The 16,015-nt window shown below is 34.4% G+C and overlaps 1 protein-coding gene across 5 annotated transcripts in view; it reads left to right on the top strand.

The window, feature by feature from the left end:
* The window catches only part of LOC138712435 (uncharacterized), a 181,000-nt gene extending 171,272 nt beyond the window's left edge, over positions 1-9,728 (top strand). For 4 of the 5 annotated variants that reach the window (XM_069844252.1, XM_069844253.1, XM_069844250.1 and 1 more), the window contains 2 exons: positions 1,800-2,146; positions 5,579-9,728. In XM_069844252.1, the coding sequence (XP_069700353.1) occupies positions 1,800-2,146; positions 5,579-5,843 (612 nt within the window). In that variant the 3' untranslated portion in view covers positions 5,844-9,728. The remainder of the gene's footprint in view (positions 1-1,799; positions 2,147-5,578) is intronic. The other variant, XM_069844254.1, reaches the window with a different exon arrangement.
* The last annotated feature ends 6,287 nt before the right edge of the window (positions 9,729-16,015 follow it).

Below are 16,015 nucleotides of genomic sequence, written 5' to 3'. Positions count from 1 at the left end.
CGAAGGTTCATTGCCGCCCTCACATAAGCCCGCCAGCAGTCCCTATCCTGTGCAAGATTAATCCAGTCTCTATCATCATACCCCACCTCCCTCAAATCCATTTTAATATTATCCTCCCATCTACGTCTCGGCCTCCCTAAAGGTCTTTTTCCCTCCGGTCTCCCAACTAACACTCTATATGCATTTCTGGATTCGCCCATTGTGCTACATGCCCTGCCCATCTCAAACGTCTGGATTTAATGTTCCTAATTATGTCAGATGAAGAATACAATGCGTGCAGTTCTGTGTTGTGTAACTTTCTCCATTCTCCTGTAACTTCATCCCGCTTAGCCCCAAATATTTTCCTTAGCACCTTATTCTCAAACACCCTGAACCTATGTTCCTCTCTCAGAGTGAGAGTCCAAGTTTCACAATCATACAGAAGAACCGGTAATATAACTGTTTTATAAATTCTAACTTTCAGATTTTTGGACAGCAGACTGGATGATAAGAGCTTCTCAACCGAATAATAACATACATTTCCCATATTTATTCTGCGTTTAATTTCCTCCCGAGTGTCATTTATATTTGTTACTGTTGCTCCAAGATATTTGAATTTTTCCACCTCTTCGAAGGATAAATCTCCAATTTTTATATTTCCATTTCGTACAATATTCTGGTCACGAGACATAATCATATACTATGTCTTTTCGGGATTTACTTCCAAACCGATCGCTTTACTTGCTTCAAGTAAAATTTCCGTGTTTTCCCTAATCGTTTGTGTATTTTCTCCTAACATATTCACGTCATCCGCATAGACAAGAAGCTGATGTAACCCGTTCAATTCCAAACCCTGCCTGTTATCCTGAACTTTCCTAATGGCATATTCTAGAGCAAAGTTAAAAAGTAAAGGTGATATCGATCAAATTCCAGCAGAATTAATACAAGAGGGTGGGAGTGCATTATATAGCGAAATTTGTAAACTTGTACTTGCTATTTGGGAAAAGGAAATTGTACCAGAACAATGGAAGGAGTCCATAATTGTACCTATTTTTAAAAAGGGGGACAAAACCAACTGTGGTAACTTTCGAGGAATATCACTTTTGTTGACGTCGTACAAAATTTTGTCCAATATTCTTTTGAGAAGATTAACTCCGTACGTAGATGAAATTATTGGGGATCATCAGTGCGGTTTTCGGCATAATAGATCGACTATTGATCAGATTTTTTGTATTCGACAGATAATGGAGAAAAAATGGGAGTATAAGGGTACTGTACATCAGTTATTCATAGATTTCAAAAAGGCTTATGACTCGGTTAAGAGGGAAGTATTATATGATATTCTTATTGAATTTGGTATTCCCAAGAAACTAGTTCGATTAATTAAAATGTGTCTCAGTGAAACATACAGCAGAGTCCGTATAGGTCAGTTTCTATCTGATTATTATTATTATTACTATTATTATTAATAGCAGTAGTATTTCCTTTTATTGCAGCCTGTTTTGCTCTGTTCCATGTTAGATTAATGATTAAAAAAAAATAGACCCTGAATATATAGAAACAAAATTAACATATTCATATACTCTTTCTAATTGCATTAACTACAACTTCTCTTACTATGGCAGAAACATATGAACTAACTATTTATAAAAATTATCGGAATTATATTATATTTTAAGTGTTTTTAAGAATTTTTAGTGTCAGTGAACAGGAAATTTAGGTCATAAAAATCTGGACCCTGCTAATAGCACGAACAGTACAGTAACTCATCAATAAACATTTATCATAGCCACCTGATATCATATTGAATTTGTGCACAGGTTGCCAACAGCCTGATATCAGCTGGCTTGGGTCTCTTGTTCTCCACGCCGGCCTGCAGTGAGGCTGACACGGAGTCGCTCCACGAGTACCAGCAGGTTGGCAGTGTGGACAGTGATGACTGCGATGATGATACAACCGACAACTCTTTCTCTTTGAGAAGGGAGTCGTGTGTGTCTGTAGCATCCGGCATATACGAGGAAATCTCCGACTCAGAGAGCAGGAGAAGCATCACCAATCATTATGAAAATCCCGCATGTTTGATGATGCAAACGGGATCACTGGAAGACAAAGAAGACTTGCCCCCACCACTGCCACCACGGAAGCTGAGACATCACTTTTCTGACAGGTACCTCATGTTTTGAAGAATAACATTGTCATAGGGAGTTGAACACAGGACTTCAAAGAATACCTACATTATACAGTTGTTAATGATGACAGTATAAACATCAGGATTTTTAATTTGTGAGGACATTTGGGTAGACAGAACTTAATCAAGAAGAACAACCAACTTTCCTTGTCCCCATACGTATTAGTATTAATGCATAGGCTACAATTAATTCTTCATTTTTGCACCATTTAATCTCAGCTGATCTTTGAAGAAAGTGTAAAAAATTCAAAATATAACATTGCTGGTTCATGCACAGCTTTGAAATAGTTGGTGAAGAAAAATTTAATTGTGAATTAAATAATAATAATAATAATAATAATAATAATAATAATAATAATAATAATAATAATAATAATAATAATAATAATAATAATAATAATAAAATTTATTTTTTTATTATTATTTTTTTGTCACTTTAACAATGTTGTATTCTTAACTTAGTATGTTTATGTATAGGCTATGGTACCATTTGTTTGTTTTTGTTTTTTTTTTCTTATTCTTTTTAAACTTTATGTGTAATTATATTTAACAGTTTAATCACAGTTGTGATTATTATTATTATTATTATTACTTACTTACTTACAAATGGCTCTTAAGGAACCCGGAGGTTCATTGCCGCCCTCACATAAGCCCGCCAGCAGTCCCTATCCTGTGCAAGATTAATCCAGTCTCTATCATCATACCCCACCTCCCTCAAATCCATTTTAATATTATCCTCCCATCTACGTCTCGGCCTCCCTAAAGGTCTTTTTCCCTCCAGTCTCCCAACTAACACTCTATATGCATTTCTGGATTCGCCCATACGTGCTACATGCCCTGCCCATCTCAAACGTCTGGATTTAATGTTCCTAATTATGTCAGGTGAAGAATACAATGCGTGCAATTCTGTGTTGTGTAACTTCCTCCATTCTCCTGTAACTTCATCCCGCTTAGCCCCAAATATTTTCCTAAGAACCTTATTCTCAAATACCCTTAACCTATGTTCCTCTCTCAGAGTGAGAGTCCAAGTTTCACAGCCATACAGAAGAACCGGTAATATAACTGTTTTATAAATTCTAACTTTCAGATTTTTGGGCAGCAGACTGGATGATAAGAGCTACTCAACCGAATAATAACACGCATTTCCCATATTTATTCTGCGTTTAATTTCCTCCCGAATATTATTTATATTTGTTACTGTTGCTCCAAGATATTTGAACTTCTCCACCTCTTCCAAAGATAAATTTCCAATTTTTATATTTCCATTTCGTACAATATTCTGGTCACGAGACATAATCATATACTTTGTCTTTTCAGGATTTACTTCCAAACCGATCGCTTTACTTGCTTCAAGTAAAATTTCCGTGTTTTCCCTAATCGTTTGTGTATTTTCTCCTAACATATATACGTCATCCGCATAGACAAGAAGCTGATGTAACCTGTTCAATTCCAAATCCTGCCTGTTATCCTGAACTTTCCTAATGGCATATTCTAGAGCAAAGTTAAAAAGTAAAGGTGATAGTGCATCTCCCTGTTTTAGCCCGCAGTGATTATTATTATTATTATTATTATTATTATTATTATTATTATTATTATTATTAATTTTTTTTCTTCTAACCAGTTTTCATTATTGGTCACACCCGACCTCAAGCATCTTGCTTTTTCGGGTGTGACCCAGTTACAATAATTTGTATATTGCTAGAACAAGGATATATATAACAGTAATAATTAAAGAAAGGAGTAATTTGTGTTCCAACTATTATGGATCAAGTATTATTAGTATTCCTTGAAATACAGTAATAAATTCCGTATCAACTGTCAGTTTGTGGATCTCATTGAGATTATATCATGGCAATCTGTAAATTTTGGTTTAGGAAAAAGATTTAATGTAATTTTTGCTATTTCGCTGCCTTGTACTCTGCAATGGTAATGTATCCATCGTAGGGTGATGTATTTATAATTTTTAGAAGTTTTCTTTTTTATTATTATTTTAGAATAGGTGTGACTCTGGAAATATAAGTAGTTGATATTTATTTTTTTGTTTGAGGACTGAAAATTTGTAGTCTACAAAAAATAAGCTATTGAATAAAGTGTAGTAATAATAATAATAATAATAATAATAATAATAATAATAATAATAATAATAATAATAATAATAATAATAATAATAATAATAATAATAATAATAGTAATAGTAATAATAATAATAATAATAATAATAATAATAATAATAATATACTTTGTTGTACAGAGCGTTCCTATGCAGAGCTGTCCCTTTGCAACTTCCACCTAACAAAATTTGTTGTTATGCAGTGAGCGGTCGTACAACAGCATACAGACAAGTCTACGCACACTTCCCTACACAGACAGGTCCCACTCCACCCCTTACATTTTTTTTTTCATTTCATTTATTATATTCCATAGATCTTACATTAGCAATGAAGCTTTAAGATGTGAAACAAGTCAAAATTGTACAAGATTAGGTATAATTACAATTACAATTTTTACAATATTTTACAATTTTCTACAATTTACAATATTTTGGCGAGATGTAGTGAGATGAGATGAGGCCCGAGGATTCGCCAAAAGATTACCTGACATTTGCCTTATGGTTGGGGAAAACCTCGGAAAAAACCCAACCAGGTAATCAGATCAAAAGGGGGTGAAATGAAGTGGGGCCGAAGACTCGATGTAGGCCATCCGGCATCAGTCCCACAGCTTAACTTCCTCGGGACAGATGTTCCACACTACCATCATCAAGCCGACGTCTGCATAGGAACTCTTTGTATATAAAAGTATACATATCCACAAAGACATTTGTAAGAAACTCAGTCATGGAAAATAATCATAATCCCTGGCTTGTATAAGCATTGTATGCTATATATAATAAGAGGTGGGGATGCTTTTGAAGCCGGGGGAATCCCCTTTGTCTTCCTACAATCGAATTATGAATTCAATGGTAGAGATCTTTCATTTTATCGCATTCTTTCCTCTCAAAGGGTCTAGCTATCATAATAGATTAATCAATGGAAGCAGTATAGAAGGACTTCCATCTGTCACCTCTGTAGATGAATAAAAATACATTAATGGGGAATATTTAATATAAAATATGACAAAAATAAAGACTGAACTAATCATCAATAATTATTTAATAAACACAAGACTTCTTAAAAAAAACTAAATTTAAATAAAACCCCATTTAATAAAAGAAAACGAATTTTATAAATTATTACATAATATAAATATACTACCGGTATATGATATTTTTCGAAAGATAACTAGTCCTGTAATCAAAAGTCAGATTGGAGATATTACGAACTATAAATTAAATTTAATTTTTTATGACGTTTCAGAGTTTCAGTTCCTAAACTCTTAACTCGCTGAAGTATTCTTTTGCATTCTGTTTTCTAGCAGTGTCCATGAAGACGGAGCTAAAGAATATTGCTACAGGACGCCGCCAATACCAGCACCATGGACGCGCCATAATACATTTAGCGGGAAAGCTTCTTCTTGTTCTCCAGAATTGATAGGCTGGATGCCCCCACATCGAACAATATGGGCGACAGACACACCTTCCAAAATAGAACCCGACTACTTGCCCATGTCGCCTGACCCAGCACGAGTCATGGCTGAGGAGCAACATTACACCGTCATGGCCAGCATCAACAGCACATGACACATTGAAAACTGTGTTGCTTTGACACATTTTAAATTCATATTCATGATGGAAGTCATAAAACTGTACAGTTGCGAAATGTTCCAAGTTTGTTAGCTATTATTCTATCATTCCATTAAAAATTTAAGTTTTAACACATTTATCATTGTTAAGACTGTCAACTTTTATTATGCCTCAATTGCGTAGGATTCGCTATAAATGTCTGTCATTTATTCTAGTTTAGAAATTAAAACGAAGAGCTGTGTAAGTAATTATCTATTTGGCATCATTTCTGCAATAGCATGCACTTTATGTGAAATAATAGGTACCGGTACAATAACTTACTGGTTTACTATCCTGAAAACTGTTCTGGAACCTCATCATCATCATCCTCGCAGTGCAAGATCTTTGGGTTTTTGCGTCATGTCATAAATGCAAAAACTTCCAACATTTTGGAGAGCTATGTGTCGATTCTATCATGCAAGCAGGCAAGGAAGGATAACCTGTTTGATTCGTTGCCAAGAATTGTTTTTCAGGGCTGGGTCCAACAGATAAGTCATCTTTCCCTTGCCTTCTCTTATAATCGAGCTGTTACTAGCCCTAAAATATTGGGTGTTTCTGGTCTGTAACACTATGTAAAAACCAAAACAATCTCATTTCATGTTGAACAGAGTTAAAATCTCAAAGCACATTTAATTATCATAATCCTTCATGAATTTAGGTCTATTTGATCTACAGTATTTCGATTTCACAAGAGTTTCGTTCTCCAATTCTCTAAAAAGTCTGCAAATTTGTCTTTTCCTTGTTGGTTTATATTACGGTATAACATTTTGTAAGGGAGTCCGTTATTCACCTATTCGTTAAATACGTTGTAGGCAAATCTCCTTATTATATATTTTGTCTGATTTTGAAGCAATTGGAAGCTTCTACGTGAATTCATTAGTTCTGGATAAAATTTATTGGTACTGTACAATAATCTGTAAGCTAGGGTGACCAGATTTCCAAAATAAAAAAGGGACATGAACATTTTATCTAAACATTCATTATTACTTGTGTTTATATGTCAGTGAGCAATAAGGTCCAGTTTTATTTATTTCAAAGTAATAAATACTATACTGTTTACAATAACTAGACTATAGGCCTAATAATTATACATAATAGAGTAGCATGGATACTTGGCTTACGTCATTGTTAACCATTTTTTATATGCAACTAGTCTGGATTAGGTTAACTTATCTGTTTAAAAATACTTCAGGTTAATTGGACCTTACATCATATTCATGTCACTGTATTCTGTACTTATAACAAAATTTTTTGCCTCATATTGCCTTTTAATTATTTTAACATTTTCCGTAAAGATGAACTGTACAATCAGCATCACATTTCTTTGATGAGTGAATTTGCTCCAGAATGTTGGCCTTTCCTTCAGGAAACTATAGAAGTCCATGCAAGACACATTTTTGAAATTACATTTCGTGATTAACATGGACTTTATTGAATTCATTATGGTGACATCTAATGGAAACAGTGTAGAATTAATCAGTGTTTTACGTGATTATTAAATAAAATAAAAGAAAAATAAATATTTCAACAATAATTTAGGAAAACGGGATGCCATTTAAAAAAAATGGGACATTTGGCATCCCGAGCATACTTTTCTCGGTAGAGGGTATAAGAGGCTGAAAAAGGAGCAATCCCGTTAAAAATGGGATATCTGGTCACCCTACTATAAGCTTATCTTATAAATGTGACCTGGTTTGTTTCACATGTGACGTCATTTTTAACGATCCCCAACAAGTAAGATACCTTTTCCCTCTGACTTAATATTTTTTTACTTAGGGATCGACGTACCGTAAAGTGGGGTGACTTTGAACGCTGAGGTTACTTTGAACAGTAACTTAGCGCCTTTCTAAATTAAATGCTATACCCAATTGCGAAAAAACTGTTTAATTTGTCAATAAATTAGTTCAGTTTTTTCGCAATTGGGTACAGCATTTAATTTAGAAAGGCGCTAAATTACTATTCAAAGTCACCTCGGCGTTCAAAGTCACCCCACTTTACGGTACATCAATTCTTCGTAATATTGCTAAATTTGTTATATTATATTTTTATTACTTTCGTCAGCATGAGTAAATTTGCTCCAGAATGTTGGCCTTTCCTTCAGGAAACTATAGAAGTCCATGCAAGACACATTTTTGAAATGACATTTCGTGATTAACATGGACTTTATTGAATTCATTACGGTGACATCTAATGGAAACAGTGTAGAATTAATCAATGTTTTACGTGATTATTAAATAAAATAAAAGAAAAAGAAATATTTCAATAATAATTTAGGGAAACGGGATGCCATTTAAAAAAAATGGGACATTTGGCATCCTGAGCATACTTTTCTCGGGACAGGGTACAAGAGGCTAAAAAAGGAACAATCCCATTAAAAATGGTCACCCTACTGTAAGCTTATGATTGGGACCTATCTTATAAATGTGACCTGGTTTGTTTCACATGTGACGTCATTTTTAACGATCCCCAACATGTAAGATATCTTTTCCCTCTGACTTAATATTTTTTTACTTAGGGATCGACATACATCAAATCTTCGTAATATTGCTAAATTTGTTATATTATATGCTTATTACTTTCATCAGCAATTAAAAAAAAAGTCCAATTCAAACCTCTTCTGGTAAGTGAATATAATAAATTATGCATTTGTGAATAGCATCATATAAGTACCAGTATCCAGATTTTCTAATTTATTTTGTAGCTTGTCATTGTATAGCCTACTGTACATAGTAATTGTTATTCTTCTACTTCGAAATACCTCTGAAAACTCATGACGGAAATTGCACTGTGATACTTTACTATACACAGCGCTGATAACCCGGGTTCAAATCCTGGCAGCTCCAAGTGCAATTTGTGGTGGACAAAACCAGTGCTTGATGGTAAGTTTTCACGGGATACTCTCACCTCCTCTACATTCCACCATTATTCTATTAATATCTTCATCATGCGGTGATATGCAGTTTGCCTCCCATGGTGCACTGAGGACAATGTCTACAGCAGAAAAAACAACTACAGCTTCAGCATGTCACTCACAGATGGGTATGCTTGGGTGAATGATGCAAAATCAATACTCGCCATTGGAGTAAAAAAACTTCATTATACAGTACATGCTTTTAAGCTCTTTTAACATATTAATTTTACATACAGATATATAAAAAAAAAATCATAAAAGTTTTAAACACATGTTATTATAAAAATTCTTTGTCGCTCGTGATTCTACTGGAATTCCTCTTCATTTATGTTGTATTTGGAGGAAATTTTTAAAACTTTATAATTGATAGATTAATCGTTATTATGAACATGAATTTCATATATGTAATGTCCGTTATATCATGAACAAGAATTTGAGGCGACATGAACAGTAATGGAACAGCTGATCACAGAACAATTCATCATAGAAAGACTCTCTTCATCATGTCCATTTTGTGTTTATGGCGCCTGAATTGAAATCAGTGACAGGTGTATTTGAACAAGTTTCTTATTAATGTTTTTGGTACGTGAATTTTTATAAGGTAAAATGTTAAGATTTTGTGTGTAACATATTGTGAAAGAAAAAAAAAGAAAGAACGAAAGAAAAGAGAAAACGTCAATTACTAGATACGTCAAATCTGCTAGCAGTCTGAGGTATGGTGCAATGTATGCTTAGTAAACAAGTCAACAATATCATACTATTATTAGTTTGTGTGTTACTATCGTTGAGACATTTTGATGTAAATTTCAACACATACATTTCATACAAATACCTATTTCTAGTATTCATTAAGTATGTATGATAATTTTTCTGATCAAGTTTCCATTCTTGTATGTTAATTTTTGGATTCAACACGAGTGGTCTTCAGTGTGCTTTGTTGTTTTTGATCTTGTTAATCCTGTTTTCTTCCTCGTGTGGCAAACACCACTCCCTTGCTACTGTCCCATATTATCCATTCACGTAATGTACAGTTCCCCAAAAAAGAAATGAGACGACTCTTGGTTGTCGAAAGTTAAAGTTCTACACCGCAGTTTACGGGATATCGACGTAGCCAGAAAGACATCTGATCGTGCATGCACAGGCCTATCTTCATTCTACTCCAAAGTACACACCAGTGCAAAATATTATCAGTTGTCTGCCTATTTTTGATGTAGGTCTCTTTTTATGTCCATGATCATTTACCTTTTATGAAAGTTTGAAATGAGGAGCATTGTTTCAAATCATATTATGTCCACAAAACAAAATTTTACAGAAACAACGAAAAACTGATTACTCCTAATCTGGGTAATTTTTCACGAAATGAAAAATGTGAAGTTCTTATGTTTGAGGCGTACATCTAGGAACCTGAAAAAATGAAATCACTTTTCCATTGTGTTCTTGAAATTGAAGGAAAATGTGTTGGACTTAACACGTTTTGATACAATAATCGTACTAATGTACGTAATCAAAAACCCTTAATGAGACAAATACATAAAAGAAGCAATCATTATTGTCATTATTAAAGAAAAACATTATCTGTTAATACAAAATTACAATTTCCACATTAAACATTTTGACATACAAGGTGTTCATAACTATTCCTGGTGTCATAGCCTCTTTAATGAGATAAATGAATGCATAAAAAGCATTATTATCGTTATTATTCAATAAAATATTTTGTTAATACAAAAAAAATCGACATATTAAACAAATTTTGATGTAGGCCTACAGGGTGTTCATAACATCCATCTGGCTAGCTTCATGGTGTTTGAATCTATTTCACATTTTCTCGAATCCTCCTCCTTCTTCTAAACAGCCATAAGTTGCCATACTACCATTGTCCTCATTGCCAGTTACCACAGCACCTGCATCGATGATGCTAGCAAAGAAATCAAAATCCCCTATGCTCCTCCAATCATCCCCAAAACATTTGTTTAATAAATTATTCACATCAGTCTTCTTTTCTTCATCCAGAATGCTGAATGATGCTATGACTGATGGTTCAGGAAGAAGACGCATTCTTTTCCCTTTTTTTAAAATGAGATGGGTCATCACAGCGATATGGGTTTATATTTTCTGTATCTGTTATACAACCAGCTTACAAGTAAAGAACTGTATTGTCCGTATTGAATATATAGAATTGTCGAGAAAAGTGCGCCAGATTTTCAGTATAACCAACATAAGAAAGTAATTAATTAATTTTATTTATACCAATTCTAAAGGGTGCGTCAGAAAGAACGGATGGATTTCAAACTATCAATACGCAACGAGGAGAGAGATATAGTGAGGGGAACCACGACTGTTGGGTCAGCCAGAGAATGCAGTTTCAGTTGAGAATATGATGTTGGTCTGACGTACAATGTGCTTTAATCGTAGAGACATTTTTGAAAAATGAAGAGTCTGTGATCGCCACTCAGGACTCATTTCGATATTGGATGTCACGCTAGGATTCCAACTCGGAATACAATTTTGCGGTGGGTGGCTTAATTTCGTATCACAGGTTCAAAATTAAAGAAGAAATCACCTGGACGAATACGGAGTGAACAGCAAATGTGGAGACAGACACTATTTTGTCCGGCCACCTCAAAGATCAGCCCGCAAACATGCTATTGCACTGAGATTGTCCGAGGCTACGGTAAGATCTCGCGCCCTGCGACTTCTTTCTTTGGGACCATTTGAAGGCGTAAGTTTGTAAACATCGATCACATATACTGGACGAACTGAAGACGGCGATTCGTGAAGAAATCGTGGCAATTGCACCAGCTATGACTGTGAAAGTGATGGCGAACATCAGAAAACACCTCGATGCCTGTATTGAAAGCCAAGGACATCATATGGATGATGTTGTTTTCCATAAATAAACTGCATGTATTGGTGAATATGTTGATAACAATAAATTTTTGATTTGATGAATCCTTACAATTTTCTTGCCATGTGAAATCCATCCGTTCTTTCTAACGCACCCTGTATAACATGAATATTGGACGTAATACGATATGAAACAACACTATGAAGGACTGAATACGATTTGAAACAACCGTTACTTTTAAACAGTCATTTACACTGTTAGTGAATACGATTTGATACAATCAGATTTCACAGCGTGAAAGATCGCATCCGAAACTATATGAAAATGTATCAAACTTAATTTTGTCCACCAGTGGACATAATACGATTTGGAACGATGCTCCTCAAATATACCGTGTAACACGAAAGTCATTCGCCAAAGTGGGAGAACAATATTAATTTTGAAATGATAAATGTAGATTTCCATTTACATAACTTTTTAAAAAATTACAGATATATATTTTGTTTGTTGTTCTTACATGTACCGGTAAATTGCTTTGTATTGAAAATTACGAAGATTCTAATTCCAAATTATTGTCTTCTTTATGCAGTAATATTTGTCCATTTTTTTTATTCTAAGATCGTGGACCATTGGTAAAAACACAAGTTTGGTTACCATCCGACTGTACTGTACATGATTGTTTTGCTGGTTTCTTGATGTTGAGAGCTGTTTTACTACCGGTACTGTTCATTCGGTAGTGATATAGTCCAAGCTCACATAACTTAATTTCAGTACTTCTTATTAGTCTTATTACTAGGGCTAGGATTTTGATGAAATTGCATCTTTTTTCTAGTAAGCCAGAAACATAGCTGCTTTAGTATTTATAAGTGATATGATAAACTGAGTGTTTTAAGACATATTTGTTAGGGAATTTTTTTTGCATTTTTTGCCTGTTTCAACTCATGAGCATTTTTTGTTTTATTCGGTCATTTTTTAGGCATTTTCATTTAATTTTGGCCATAAATCCCCATTATTAATGTAAAATAATGTTTATTTCCTTTGATATTTTCTTTACATATTTTGTCCATTAATACCCATTGTTTTGTATAATATTTTAATCCTTTTCCTACACAAATATTGCCATTTTAACGTAGTACACCCCATGTAATGGATCAGTCCAATCACCCCTTCAATATAGACTCCTCTACACCTGCTAATTCCGGATAAGAGTGGCCTTGTGGTAGACTACATGGAAACTAAAAGTAAAGTAAATCCATGGCGCTACAGCCCATGAAGGGCCAAGACCGACCAGCTGACTGTTGACCCCACGTCCACATGCTGAATCAGAAGTGAACGATCATACATGGAAACTACATCAGGTAAAATAATTAGTTAAATTGTACTACTTAGAAAAAATTATGTAAAATTTAATTTAATTACTAGTCTAAATATTAAGTAGTACAAAACCTCTTTTCCTACTAAGCCAATTATGTAAGATCAATTTTTAGGGCATTTTTTTAAAGGTTTTTAGGTCATAAGTGCATTGTTTTTAGGACATTTTTTCATGATTTATAGGTCATCAAAATCCTAACCCTACTTATTACTTATGCTTCCAAGAAACAAATCGTCTGCAACAACATTATGCTATTCTCACATGCAATAGCATGGCGTACTTATATACTTATAATCTTTCTTCTTTGTGACCCACACCATTGAAACTGTTAGAGGAGTGGATTATTATCACTCAAGGAAATATATTTACAATATTAAATATTAATAATGATTAGCATACAGATTTTTTTTTTTTAATTTGTGCTTAACTCAGACACAAAACAAAAACTAGATTAAATTTAAATTACATCTAACACACTGGAACATGAGCATTGTTAGTTTATGCACATCAATAAAAGAAGCTGTGGGCTAAAGACGATAAAGTGATGATTAAATTGTGTAAATTGTGAAACAAGTTCGAGCAGCATTTTCAATACAGAGTTTCAGAAAAATCGCAGTGCAGTCGGTTTAACAAGTGAAGCAGCTAAATACAAAGAAATGGTTGGTAGCACTGTCTAACTCCGGCCTTCCAACTTGCTACCATCCCCTCTCTTCCTAATCTTCTAACACAGTATATGTGTGTGAAGTGGGGAGGCAGAAAAGTGAATCCGGGTTAACTTTGGGTGGATGCACTGAAATCATCCTGCTGACATCGTCCCTGGCTGCTGCTCTTCTGGAAATGGAAAGGCATCTACCTTCAAATAAACCCAGTAATAACACTTACTTACTTACTAGCTTTTAAGGAACCCGGAGGTTCATTGCCACCCTCACATAAGCCCGCCACTAGTCCCTATCCTGAACAAAATTAATCCATTCTCTATCATCATATCCTACCTCCCTCAAATCCATTTTAATATTATCTTCCCATCTACGTCTCGGCCTCCCTAAAGGTCTTTTTCCCTCCGGCCTCCCAACTAACACTCTATATGCATTTCTGAATTCGCCCATACATGCTACATGCCCTACCCATCTCAAACGTCTTCGTAATTATGTCAGGTGAAGAATACAATGCATGCAGTTCTGTGTTGTGTAACTTCATCCCTTTTAGCCCCAAATATTTTCCTAAGCACCTTATTCTCAAACACCCTTAACCTAGGTTCCTCCCTCAAAGTGAGAGTCCAAGTTTCACAACCATAAAGAACAACCGGTAATATAACTGTTTTACAAATTCTAACTTTCAAATTTTTTGACAGCAGACTGGATGATAAAAGCTTCTCAACCGAATAATAACAGAGATTTTCCATATTTATTCTATGTTTAATTTCCTCCCGAGTGTCATTTATATTTGTTACTGTTGCTCCAAAATATTTACTTGCTTCCAGTAAAATTCCCGTGTTTTCCCTAATCGTTTGTGGATTTTCTCCTAACATATTCAAGTCATCCGCATAGACCCAGTAAATCCTCCAAATAAGCCTCGGAATGGGACCCAGTAATAATATAAGCAAAAAATAAAGTTCTGTGGTTCAGTGCAAGAACCTTGTAACCTCGAAAAATTAGGTACCGGTAATGTTATTAATATGGATATAAACCTTTTATTTATCATTCCCCTTATTGTGACAGTCATATGGGTCTAAGTATCCACAGCAGAGATAGAAAATACATGACAATATATTGCATTATCATTATGTACAATGTTTACAATTTTAACTTTGATTTTCTCGGAACAAGCTATATGAGAGTTACAGGGTTTTTCTACTGATCACAGAATTGAAGTTACCTTGTTCTGGGTCTGATGGATGCCAATATACCCCCTCAATTCATATTATATGGCGTAGAGTGACAAGTAGTACTACAATACTTTTCTCCCTTTTATCACTTTAGTTAAATCATTTTATACAATTAATACCGAACTAAATGCAATATTGACATCTTTAAAGTGAAATACAGTGTTCTCATTTTACGAGAAAACTTTGCATCATTCTGTCGCCGGTCGACTTCCTGCTCTCACGACCGCAGCATGGGAAGCCAGTTCTACAAAACATCTCAACAGTTAGTTGCTTCTGAGAATTGTACCGGAACACGCTCCCTGCCGGTGAAAGCATGACATGCAGGAAAGTGTATGCCAGGGTTCTGCTGTAATCTAGTTTCCTTGTAAAATAAGAGTACTTTATAATTGCAAAATGAATACAATCAGCACGCATATTTCATAATTATGAAAACATAACAAGTCAAAACTCACCTTCGTGCAGAAATCCATTCAAGCAGGTAATAAATATGTATCTAATAGCTTTTATTCTATTTTATAACACAATTAAAAAGCAAGAGTTCCTTTGTAACCCAAATACTTGAAAGGATGCTATTTTTCTGCATTATTTTAAGTCTACTTTGTTTTCAGTCTTTTAAATAATTAACATTAAGTTTCTTACATTCGTGGTTATTAATGTAAATACTAGTGATGAAAGTATTCGAATTAAAAAATATGAATTATTCGATTCGTGTAAGTTCTCGAGATATATCTCGAATCATGAACAAGTATTCGAATACCTTGCTCAGATGGTAGATGCTGCGAGAAATGAAGAATGAGAATAGAAGTTCTCGAGAACACTAGTTGCTCTCATTAATCTTATACATTCGGCTAACCTCGCCCACAAACATAAGGCAGTTACGTGCAATAAAGACTTGCTCCAGATTGTCTCTTTCTGTCTCATCTCTTTCCTCTTTCTTTCCCTTGTCTAATTACGGAACTCAGAAATACAACATCTCCATCGGAAGTTGCAGATAACTACAGCATGTGATTAAAATAATAAAAAAAATATCCATTTACTCTCTCCACATACCAGAAATAGCAAACAATGTTGAATTGCTACAAAAAAATATGAAAGAAGAAACAGATATCACTTA

This window comes from Periplaneta americana, chromosome 13 (genome assembly GCF_040183065.1).
Source record: "Periplaneta americana isolate PAMFEO1 chromosome 13, P.americana_PAMFEO1_priV1, whole genome shotgun sequence".
NCBI lineage: Eukaryota > Metazoa > Arthropoda > Insecta > Blattodea > Blattidae > Periplaneta > Periplaneta americana.
This window is presented reverse-complemented; position numbering and strand designations above follow the sequence as displayed.